This window comes from Bubalus bubalis, chromosome 6, assembly GCF_019923935.1.
Source record: "Bubalus bubalis isolate 160015118507 breed Murrah chromosome 6, NDDB_SH_1, whole genome shotgun sequence".
In the NCBI taxonomy this organism is placed as follows: domain Eukaryota; kingdom Metazoa; phylum Chordata; class Mammalia; order Artiodactyla; family Bovidae; genus Bubalus; species Bubalus bubalis.
Genome location: NC_059162.1, coordinates 73,341,699 through 73,354,020, shown reverse-complemented (window position 1 = coordinate 73,354,020; position 12,322 = coordinate 73,341,699). Strand labels below are relative to the sequence as shown.

Sequence of the window (12,322 nt, the reverse complement as noted above, 5' to 3'; positions counted from 1 at the left end):
TGATGACTTTCTAGCTTGCCTGACAGGTTTGTTCGGACTCCTGCAGCTACGCATGTGATTGTTCACAGCCTCCCAACCACAAGAGGCACGAGAGGCATGGGAAGCTTAAGATATTCTAACAATGCAGAGCTTCTCAGAGAGTTAAAATTGTTAGAATAGAACTAGTAGAGGATTTCTTTGTTGAGTTAATGCATGCTGCCAAGTTTCCATATCCCGTACCTACTGTGTCCCTGGGACTGTATTGATTAATATAGTTAGTATATAGAAATGTAAGTAGTAGCTTTAATGTTTGTAACCTTGGACCCTTGAGTTAATTCTTTTCTTGTTATAACCCCCACACTTTTGCCCTATAGGAATGCAACTTTATCTAATGCTTTCAGAGGGTGCCACCTGACTTTAGAATAATCACCTTTAGAGAAAATAAGTTTTCTGATTGACTAATTATTATTCAGAAGAAAGGGTCATAAAATGTTAACAGGCCTCCTGGCCAGAAGATGATGTAAAGCCTTTGCTTATGATAAGTTTGCAGAAAGAAAGCCTGGCTTCGGTATAGAGTCAAGGACTGCTGACCTTGCATGACTCTACACCCCCTATTATCCTCTATGCACAACTTAAGGTATAAAAGCTACTTTAGAAAATAAAGTTGTGGGCCATGCTCATCAGGCTTGGTCTCCCCATGTCGTTCTTGCTTCCTTTTCTCTCCTTTTCTTCTCTGTTCTTCCTTTAGGATGAATGATTGGAGCGTGGGGGCTCTCTGAGACCACTTACTTGCCTGGGCTTCTAAGACCCACTAGAGAAGGTGCCCAGGGTGGGGCACCTTCGGCGATTCGAGAGAGCGCCTGCGGTCTCCGTGGTCAGAGCAAGTTCGGTGTCACGAACTTTATTAGTTTCCCATGTAAACCAGTCAGGTCAAGCCTCTGATCTCTCTGCTGTGCTATCCTTTTCGCCAACGCTGTCCTCCTGAGGGAATCCCTGGATCCAACAGGGGCTGGACCCCAGCAGGGTTCGATCCCTGGGTAGCGAAGATCCCCTGGAGAAGGGCATGGCAGCCCACTCCAATATTCTTACCTGGAGAATCCCCATGGATAGAGGAGCCTGGCAGGCTACAGTCTATGGGGTCAAAAAGAGTTAGACATGACTGAGTGACTAAGCACGGCACAGCACAAGCAATTTGATGAACTGGATCGCCACAGTTTTCAATGGTTGTTCTACTTCAGCTAGTTAATATACATTTGACTTTGCCCAAACTGTCCATAATACACTGATGCATGCCCAAAGGTCTTTGATATTTAGTCCTCTCCAAAATCATTTGGCATTCTCAAATATGCTCAAGGATATTTTGAACAGGGCCAAATGTCAAGGAAATTTTACTGTGGATCAACGGTTTTGTGGATGTTCTGTACAGAATCAAATGGCCTATAAGCCTTCACAGTGTTGGATATCATCATGCAAGTATGGTGTCCATTTTGTGTGTAAGCTTCTTGAGAATAAAAACAGGATACACGTATAAGTTAAGAAAGCCTTCCTCAGTGATCAGTGCAAAGAAATGAGAGGAAGACAATTGAATGGGAAAGGCTAGAGATCTCTTCAAGAAAATGAGAGATACCAAGGGTACATATCATTCAAAGATAGGCACAATAAAAAACAGAAATGGTATGGACCTATCAGAAGCAGAAGACATTAAGAAGAGGTGGCAAGGATACACAGAAGAACTATGCAAAAAGATCTTCACAACCCAGAAAGTCACGATGGTGTGATCACTCACCTAGAGTCAGACATCCTGGAATGTGATGTCAAGTGGGCCTCATGAAACATCACTATGAACAAAGCTAGTGGAGGTGATGGAATTCCAGTTGAGCTATTTCAAATCCTAAAAGATGATACTGTGAAAGTGGTGAATTCAATATGCCAGCAAATTTGGAAAATTCACCAGTGGCCACAAAATTGGAAAAGGTTAGTTTTCATTCTAATCCCAGAGAAAAGCAATGCCAAATAATGCTCAAACTACCGCATAATCGCACTCATCTCACATGCTAGCAAAGTAATGCTCAAAATTCTCCAAACCAGGCTTCAGCACTATGTGAACCAGGAACTTCCAGATGTTCAAGCTGGTTTTAGAAAAGGCAGAAGAACCAGAGATCAAATTGCCAATGTCTGTTGGATCATCAAAAAAGAAAAAGAGTTCCAGAAAAACCTCTATGTCTGCTTTATTGACTATGCCAAAGCCTTTGACTGTATGGATCACAACAAACTGGAAAATTCTGAAAGAGTTGGGAATAACCAGACCACCTGACCTGACTACTGAGAAATCTGTATGCAGGTCAAGAAGCAAGAGTTAGAACTGGACATGGAACAACAGACTGGTTCCAAATTGGGAAAGGTGTACATCAAGGCTGTATATTGTCACGCTGCTTATTTAACTTATATGCAGGGTACATCATGTGAAATGCCAGGCTGGATGAAGTACAAGCTGGAATCAAGACTGCTGGGAGAAATATCAATAACCTCAGATATGCAGATGACACCACCCTTATGGCATAAAGTGAAAAAGAACTAAAGAGCCTCTTGATGAAAGAGGAGAGTGAAAAAGTTGGCTTAAAACTCAACATTCAGAATACGAAGATCATGGCATCCGGTCCCATCACTTCATGGCAAAGAGATGGGGAAACAGTGGAAACAGTGTCAGACTTTATTTTTTGGGGGCTCCAAAATCAGTGCAGATGGTGACTGCAGCCATGAAATTAAAAGATGCTTGCTCCTTGGAAAAAGCTATGACCAACCTAGACAGCATATTAAAAAGCAGAGATATTACTTTGCCAACAAAGGTCCATCTAGTCAAAGCTATGGTTTTTCCAGTAGTCGTGTATGGATGTGAGAGTTGGACTATAAAGAACGCTGAGTGCTGAAGATTGATGCTTTTGAACTGTGGTGTTGGAGAAAAATCTTGAGAGTCCCTTGGACTGCAAGGAGATCCAATATGTCAATCCTAAAGGAAATCAGTCCTGAATATATTTTGGAAGGACTGATGCTAAAGGTGAAATTCCAATACTTTGGCCACCTGATGCATAGAACTGACTCATTTCAAAAGACCGTAATGCTGGGAAAGTTTGAAGGCGGGAGGAGAAGGGGATGACGGAGGATGAGATGGTTGAATGGCATCACCAACTCGATGGACATACATTTGAGTAAGCTCTGGGAGTTGGTGATGGGCAGGGAAGCCTGGCGTGCTGCAGTCCATGGGTTCGCAAAGAATCAGACACAACTGAGTGACTGAATTGAACTGAAAGGTATAAGGTCAGGGAGCATAAATTCCTCTGACTTCACTCATACTGTTTAGTTGGATTTGTATATATCCATTACTTGTATGATGATTATGACTGTGCATGTATATTTCACTTTGGTTGAGTGTCATCTAACAGGCCAATTTAGCTATATCAAAATCTACCTATATCCTCAAGCCTAATTTTTGTCAAATACTTATTACTAGAGCATTCAGGAAAGGGTTTCCATTAACATCATAAAGCTGTGAGGATAAAGCAAGTTGACTCACATAGCATGCTATCTTTAATAACCACCAAGTCTAAATTTATTACTGCCTCTTTCAACCAAAATGAAAACCCTATTTCTTTTAAGTTGCAGGAGGGGAGATCAATTTCAATATAAAATATGAATCATTCAGATTTGTGGTTTTACCTTTCACATGGAACCAAGGTTCATTATAACAGGCAAAAGTAACAGCTCATACAGTTGCTTAGTGGCATGTAGGGACATTTGAAGCAAGCAGAGAGCTTAAATATTACTTACAAGGGCACAGCTGGTTCCATATTCAACAAATCAGTCAAAAAATAAAGTTTGCCTGCATCAGTCAGATCTAAACAGGGAAAAACTTTTATGTACACACATTCTTACTTTCTCCAATAGTCTTTCCCATTTTCCCTTTGGATAACAGTTACTGACTTTTCTTTTTTTATAATTTCAAAGAGGAGGTATCATCAAATTAAACAGACTTGGAAGAAATAGTCTCTAAAATGAGATATTTTTCAGAAAGTTAAATAGCACTTGATTATAAAAGCATTTAAAATTGGACTTTGTTATTGTCTCCAGTGTTGCTAAGAGAGGGAAAGACAGTTTTGGTGAGTCCTTTGAATATCTTATGTGTAATATTTCAGAGGCAATAACTTTGTTAGCTGAATAAATGCATGTCCATGTATATGTGTGCACCTGCGCCCCGCCCCCCAGCACACACATACAAGAAAGGAAGGAGAGAGGTCCCTACAGCATCATTAGGACCTATATTCTAGCAAAATATTTGATACCACACTTTAAGAAACATAGTAAAAAGTGATTTGGCAGTTATATGTTGATACAAAATATATTGTTATCTGAGACTGTAAGAGAAGATTTTGTTAATATTAAAGCTTGAGTTGTTCCAAACATTTTCACATATTAGGTCTCATGTGAAGATTATTAAACCAAAGCTATGTAAATGTTGGACTATAAAGAAAGCTGAGCACCAAAGAATTGATGCTTTTGAACTGTGGTATTGGAGAAGACTCTTGAGAGTCCCTTGGACTGCAAGGAGATCCAACAAGTCCATCCTAAAGGAAATCAATCCTGAATATTCACTTGAAGGACTGATGCTGAAGCTGAAACTCCAATACTTTGGCCACCTGATGCGAAGAGTTGACTCATTGGAAAAGACCCTGATGCTGGCAAAGATTGAGGGCAGGAGGAGAAGGGGATGACAGAGGATGAGATAGTTGGATGGCATCGCCGACTCAATGGACATGGGTTTGGGTGGACTCTGGGAGTTGGTGATGAATAGAGAGGCCTGGCGTGCTGTGGTTCATGGGGTCGCAAAGAGTCAGACACAACTGAGTTACTTCAACTGATGTAAATATTAAGCACATTGTTTATATAGATTTCTTCCTTCTTACTATCTTTCCTTATTTCCCTTTAGATTGTAAGTCTCTTAATACATGTTCTATAATCAAAGCAGGAAACAAAGTATATATGTGTTCTACTTATGAAAATGACTTTTATTGGTTATGAGATTACTAATCCAATGATGATGTACATTTGATAAATTAGACCCATAGATGGCAGGATGGGACCATCTTGTTCATATTCTTTAAGGAGCAGACCTAGAGGAATCATCTCCTTTAGTTGCTCATGTTCAGGGAGCAAAACACACACACACACACACACAGTTAAAAATAATAATAAACTCTCCATAATTCTGAATCCCCAAGTTTTTACTTAATAAGGAATTTTGCTATGAATAGTTGACATGCTGTCATCCATCATTAAGTTTGTTAAAGCACTGTTCCCTGAGGCTGATCTACAGTGATCTGCAGAATATTCTTTTTTGCTCTCACACTCTTTCTGTCTTTTTCTCTACCTCTCTCACAAAGACTTTTTAGAATGCAGACACATTTCAGAAATATCTGGACAGGTAATCTAGAGAATGAGGGATTCATTGTATACTAGCTCTCCTATAGTTTTTTCACTATAAATTTTACTTTCCTCTTACTTGAGGAAGTATTTACTCTCTACCTGAAGTAATTCTATTGATGAAATTACTAAAATCTCAGCTTAAAATTACCACTTCTCTTACAATTACAGTCTAAAGCCTATAGGCCATGGTAAGCTAAAGAATTTAAATTGACTTCATATTAAATCAAAGCTGTTTATTGCTTCTTGGGGACCAAAGAAAGATGTGAGAAAAGAGGCCAAGAAACTAGAATGAGGGAAGCTTGAAAAAGAGCAAGAAGCCTGTTGAGTATCATTCACCAAAGACTGGGGTGCTGCATCTTTGTGTGTTGGGGAGTTGTTGATATACACCAGACTGCTGGGCCTATTGATCAGAAAAGAAGCTCACAACAGGCCAGCTGCTGAGGCATCAAGGCAGAGGGATCATCAGCTACACTAGGCAGAGAATATCTGAAAATCTGTGTTCTTCCTTTCAGAGCCTAGCCTATAGAAAGAGTAGTTTATTGCACATGTTTTTGCTCATCTTTTCACTCTACATGGCCTTTATGTGAAATTTTATTTACTCTCATACTGGAAACTACCACATCCATGCTGGTACTTCCGAATCATATCTCCATTCTGGACTTAAGTACAGCTACCCACTGGACATTGCCTCCAACTGACTATGTCTAAAATTAAACACATTTCTCTCTTTCAATATTCACCTTCTCCCCCAGTAAAAAAGGGTTAATCCTTTTCTTACATTCTAGCCTGGTTAATGATATCCAAAGTAAACTTAAGTAGTTATCTAGATTTTCACAATTCCATTCCTATTGCCTTCAGATTTGGTCATTAGCTCCTCTGTCCTAATTATCTCTGTCATCCCTATAACTCTTTTTGTGCAATTATCTTCTTGTAAGTCTAATACTTGGGTTAAGCCCTCCACATTGCCTAAGAAAGTATTTCAGAAATTAAATCTGTTTATATCCATCCTTTATTACAAGGATTCAATGGCTCTCCAAAACTAGAAGGATAAAGTTCAAACTCACCTTCAGGCCCTTTCTGTCCTAAGTCTACCACCTTGTCCAGCCTCATCTCTCAACACTCTCTTCTTCCTTTTTCTCTAACCATATTAAACTACTATGAGGTCTTCAAATGTATCAGATTGTTTCATTCTGCTATGCCTCTACATGAGCTGTTCCATACAGGAGTATTTTTCTCCTTCCCATTCCCACACCCAGGCTCAACCCAATCACATCCTTGTCTCAAGGGTTTTCTCTATAAATTGCCCTGAATCATTAAGACTGAGTGTCTCATTCTTTCATTTGTGACACTGTACATTGTGCTCATGATTATTGTTGAATGAACTCTACAAAGTTCTGCCTCTGAAAATATGACAACGGTGAATAAAATAATATTTTGAAGTTGTAACTTAGTTATAATTCATACAGCAATATTACCTACTTTAGATGACAGTCCTTTCATGGTCCTCAAAATAGATTAAGAGCCTCTTCTCTGCCCTTGTACTCTACTGTTGACTGTACTGTACTAGAGTTATCTGCTTCTGTACCTCTCCTCTTATTCATCTGAGGACTCTTTGAGGATGAAGTTCCCATTCTATGAATACTTTTCTTTCCAACATCTAGCTCAGTGCTTCATATATTGTGGGCAGTCTATATATTTGATGGATAACTATTGCTACCGATAAAATGTTGGAGCCTCATAATAGAACAACTGCTTTACTTCTGTCTTTATGCTTTAAATCTAGATGTCTGAACTTCTATGCTGCAAACATCATATTTAATCTGGAATTAGTCCTACAAAGTATGGTTCATATACAGAGCAAGGGATGAAGTTAAGTTATAGCCAGAGTTGGGACATTATATCAAATTTACATGCCTTCTCCCTTGATTGCCAATGACAACTTACTACCTAACCCCTCAGTAAAGTACTGGTCAATCAGTCATCAAATAAGCTTAGCCATCTATATAGATAGTTTTTGAAAGCAATTAAACTGAGTGTTCTTGGGGGCTGTCACATAATAACAATGGGTAACATATATTACATGCATCATCCCACTTAATTTTTATCCTGAAGGGGGAGCTATCCAGGAGTCATGTATGGATGTGAGAGTTGGACCATAAAGAAGGCTGAGTGCCAAAGAATTGATGCTTTTGAACTGTGGTGCTGGAGAAGATTCTTGAGAGTCCTTGGACAACAAGGAAATCAAACCAGTCAATCCTAAAGGAAATCAACCCTGAATACTCATTGGAAGGACTGATGCTGAAGCTGAAGTTCCAGTACTTTGGCCACCTGATGCAAAGAGCTGACTCATTGGAAAAGACCCTGATGCTGGGAAAGACTGAAGGCAGAAGGAGAAGAGGGAAACAGAGGATGAGATGATTGGATGGCATCACTGATTCAATGGACATGAACTTGGGCCAACTCTGGGAGATGGTGAGGAACAGAGGGGCCTGGCATGCTGCAGTCCATGGAGTCATAAAGAGTGGACATGACGGTGACTGAACAACAACAATGAAGTGGGAGCTATTATTGCCCTTACTTTACAAATGAATTAACTGAAGCTTTGGCATGTACTCAAGATCATATAACTATATGTGATGAAACTGTGGTTCAAATTATGACCTGCTTGACTCCCATTATATGTGAAACATAGACACACAAACATTTATACATAAAAAAGTGCTACATTCCTTTTTGGTGGTCTCAGTTATGGCAAGACTCTAAACTACAACTTCTTGACTTTTTCCTTCTTGATGATCTGGAAAATGTAGGTTATTACACATAAGAAGTAGATTTTAATAGAATCGGGATTTATTCTAAATAGTTTTGGATAGGGACCTGATTCTCAGTGACTGAAACTCAATGTAGTGTTTGCTATGCATAAGCACTATGAAGGGAAACTCACATTTTTGATTAACTCTCTGAGCATATTAATATGCATGGATACAAATCATAATAATATGAATTTCTCTGTTCATGGCTTGTTTCATATATCATTATTTACACAAATAGCAGACTCTTTGAAGTCTAATTCCTTTCTCCTGGATTGGAAGATGAGCACTTTGGTTTTATACACTCCCTTGACTATAAGAAGGGCTGATATTCAATAACAGATTAAAAAAAAAAATAGCAGGTCATGGGCCAACATTAGATCAGCTTAGGACCAACCACTTATTTTGGATCAGTTTAGAGGCTGAAGGCTCTCCCATCTACAGACCTTGTGAAGATATGAAAGGAATTCTTATCAAGGGGAAACCAGCTTCACATGAACTTTAAAAAAGCTGTCTTTCTCTACATAGTTTGAAGATTCATAGTGCCTGTGTTGGAGAATGGTACCATTCCAAAGAGTTTTAAAATCCCGTAAAAATATGTGTTCGAATGTCTCTGAGTCTCACTTTTTAAAATATTTTAGCCAAACATTAACCTCATTCATCTTTCATAAACTTAAAATTTTATATCTGGTGTATGTTGCCCATTTCTAACCATTTATTAAAAATAGTTTTTATACATTCAACAATAGCACCCTAAATTACTAAAATTTATATTAAAAAAAAAGCTAAGAAAGGCAAACATGTTACATGTAGAGGTTTATCTTTCAATAATATGTTGCAAATGATACAATTTATCTCCATACTGGTTTTATGTTTATCACAGTGAGAAACAGTGAAACATAGAAGTTAAAACCTGGGACTCTGAAACTAGACTGTTGATCAGGTTTCTGCTTTGTCACTTATTAGCCATTTGACTTTGACCAAGCTTTTAATTTCCCTTCATTTTAGTTTCCTCATCTGTAAGAAGAGAATTTTAGAATTTACCTTTTTTGGTAGTGTGAGAATTAAAATAACAAATTCATACAAAGATATTGGAACAGATTCATTTAAAGATATTATCTGGTTTACAGTAAGTTCACAAATAAGTATTACCATCACTGTAATATTCCTTTATACAGCTGGAGATTAAAATATACTTTGCACAGCTAAATCTCAGTCTATTCATTCATTTATTAATTGTCTATTCAAACACTGTTTAATTCACTTATTCACTAAATAAGTTGTCTATGTGAATATCAGACATAGTTTAATAGTCTATGAAATATTAGACACCGTGCTTAGTGATATGGGAGAATTAATCATACATTGATTCTGTCTTCTCAACAAACATAATCTGGTAGAGAGATACAAACTATGCAAAAATAATTATTGTAAAAAATAGAAACTCAGTGCAATAAGAGTTTCAGATGAGGTCACACAAGAGTTTTGAATATACAGACATTTCTTCAAACTTCCAGGGTTAAGTTCAAAATTATAGACAAAATTTGCATATTATGTCTTTCTTAATGAATTTCAATCAAATTGTTCTAGTTATCCTTAGCACTTCTATACACAGAAAGTCAGAGACAAAGGAAGATCATCAGAGTCCATTCTAAAGATACCATGTTTAGAAGCCTTTTCAGCAGTGCCTTATATCCAGATGACTGTGCTAAGGTTGCCAGAGTAAAACAAATAAATGACATTTGTTTCTAATTTGTTACATTCATTAATGCTTCAGTTTTGAAAATCAGAGTGTGGTTTAGAAATTTAAGTAGCAAAAATTAATGTGTTATTAAGCCTTAAATTTTTCTTTACTCGGTTTAATTCATTTACTCTTTCAGGTTCTTGAATATTTAAACAATTTAAAATATTAATAACATTACAAAAGAAGTATCAATATTTACATTAACTTGGAATTCACACTGCCCTATAATATTTGCAATGTTATTATTCATAATTACACTAAGTAAATAATCTTCATGGAAGAAACTTAAGCAAGTATATTATACTTTGACTATTTTGTGGCAAGCAATGCGTTTCTTTCAGAGTAGGGGGTACTAAGAAATACTTTATAATATTGAACTGAAATAATACATGATGTGATTTTTTAAAAGTGTATATAGGACAAATCATCTTAAATTATTATTTTCTATTAACAACCAACTGATATATTTTATTTAACAACAGAGATTCTTAAATCTTGGTAATTCAGAGTTCATAAATCATGAAACTTATTTAATATTTTTAAGTAGTAGGAGTATTATATATCCCGTCCCTCATTTCTGCAAAATAGAAACAATCATGTCTGTGATGAACTCATAATATTTGCCTTTTACAGAGAGTGCTTACTATCAAAGGATGACAGAATAAATATACATATGTCAGGTTACCATAAAAACATAAACTATCAAAGATAAGAATGGTTTAGATAACTGTACAACTAAAAAGACAGCATATTCTCTGGAGTCTTCTTTGAACATTTTGAGTAACATTCCACTTCAAAATCAGGAATATTTTATGGTTATAACAACTCTTGAACAACAGCTTCTAAAAAGTACTAAAACTAATTGAAAACGTTAAAATATAATTATCTCCTTTCCCCTAATCCTTGTGTTTGGTCTTCTTTTTTTTTTCATTTCTGGTCCTTAGGAACTAAGATACATTAGAACTAAAGTACCTATTTAAGTAAAACCTTATGTTCTTTTTCAAAATACAGTTTTGAGTAAAAAATTACCTATATGGATAAAATATTTTGTCCATCATCATTTACTCACTATTATACCTTGGTCATGGTGAACTTCTCACTATTTCAAAATATCTAGAGAAAGTCAACCAAGAGTAAATTCAATCCAGATTAATTTATGCTTAAATATAATGAATTTTTGAAAACAAAACAAAACTAAATTCTACCAACCAGCCATCATCAGTCAGAAGACATCTTTAGTGGATCCTATTATTTATGTAACATTCTTCTTCTCTCAGATCTAAAATATTTTTCTAAGCACATATGTAATTCTATAGGGATTATCAAATTCCCCAACATCCAGATTATTTTGGGGCCAAATTTCCTCTGTGGAAGGAACATGACACATCAGGCTGAGCTCATAGACAGGAACCAAAAGGCCCTGGGAGCATTTTGGTAATTCTGTGTTACTTACGGCTGAGAGGCAGGCTCGCGTTGGTTGTGCCTAGCTTGTTGACAGCCACACAAGTATAGTTGCCGAAGTGCTCCTGTGTCACATTGGTAACAGTGAGAATGGATCTTGTGCTAAAATTTTGAATGATAATTCCTTGTTGGCCATTGAAGAGCCTAAAAGGCAAAATAAACTCTAGGTAAATATGTATTGTGAATACCATTTTCACTTTTATCTAGATGGGGTTGTCATGGCAACCCATAGACAGTTTTGACCATGCTGCTGTTAGCATATAACATGATAACAGTGTAATTATATTTTCCTTACAGTAGTAGATACCAGGGTAGGGAAACTGTATGACAGTGGCAGACTGTTCCTATGGGATTATCTGTGCTATATAACAAACCAGACTTAGATAACCACATGTCCTGTCCATACATTGATTTGTATTTTAGAAAATTAAACACATTACAGCAATGGCATCTCAACTGTTAAAGCCAAGGAAAAGTAAAAGGGATTAAATATAATGATTCCATTAAAAACACAAACTCCTGATTTCTAAAAAGTTGACCAGAATATGTCTGTGTACTAAGTTGCTTTAGTTGTGTCTGACTCTTTGCCATCCTATGGACTGTAGCCCACCAGGCTCCTCTGTCCATAGGATTCTCCAGACAAGAATACTGGAGTGGATTGCCATGCCCTCCGCCAGGGAATCTTCCTGACTGAGGAATCGAACCCAAGTCTCTCATGTTTCCTGCATCGGCAGGGGCGGGTTCTTTAACACTAGCGCCACCTGGTGAGGCCTGGGCTATTTCAAAGGATAGTTTTAGATAACTTTCATCATGAAAGGTAATCCTATAGCTGTGGTAGGATGGTGCTGAG

General features: G+C 37.2%; 1 protein-coding gene across 4 annotated transcripts in view; it reads right to left on the bottom strand.

Moving 5' to 3' along the window:
- Positions 1 to 12,322, bottom strand: part of NEGR1 (neuronal growth regulator 1) — a 1,028,214-nt gene that overhangs the window by 208,716 nt on the left and 807,176 nt on the right. For 3 of the 4 annotated variants that reach the window (XM_044944851.2, XM_025289451.3, XM_044944850.1), the window contains one exon: positions 11,465 to 11,616. In XM_044944851.2, the coding sequence (XP_044800786.1) occupies positions 11,465 to 11,616 (152 nt within the window). Of the gene's footprint in view, positions 1 to 9,070; positions 9,285 to 11,464; positions 11,617 to 12,322 lie in introns of those variants that run through there. The other variant, XM_044944849.1, reaches the window with a different exon arrangement.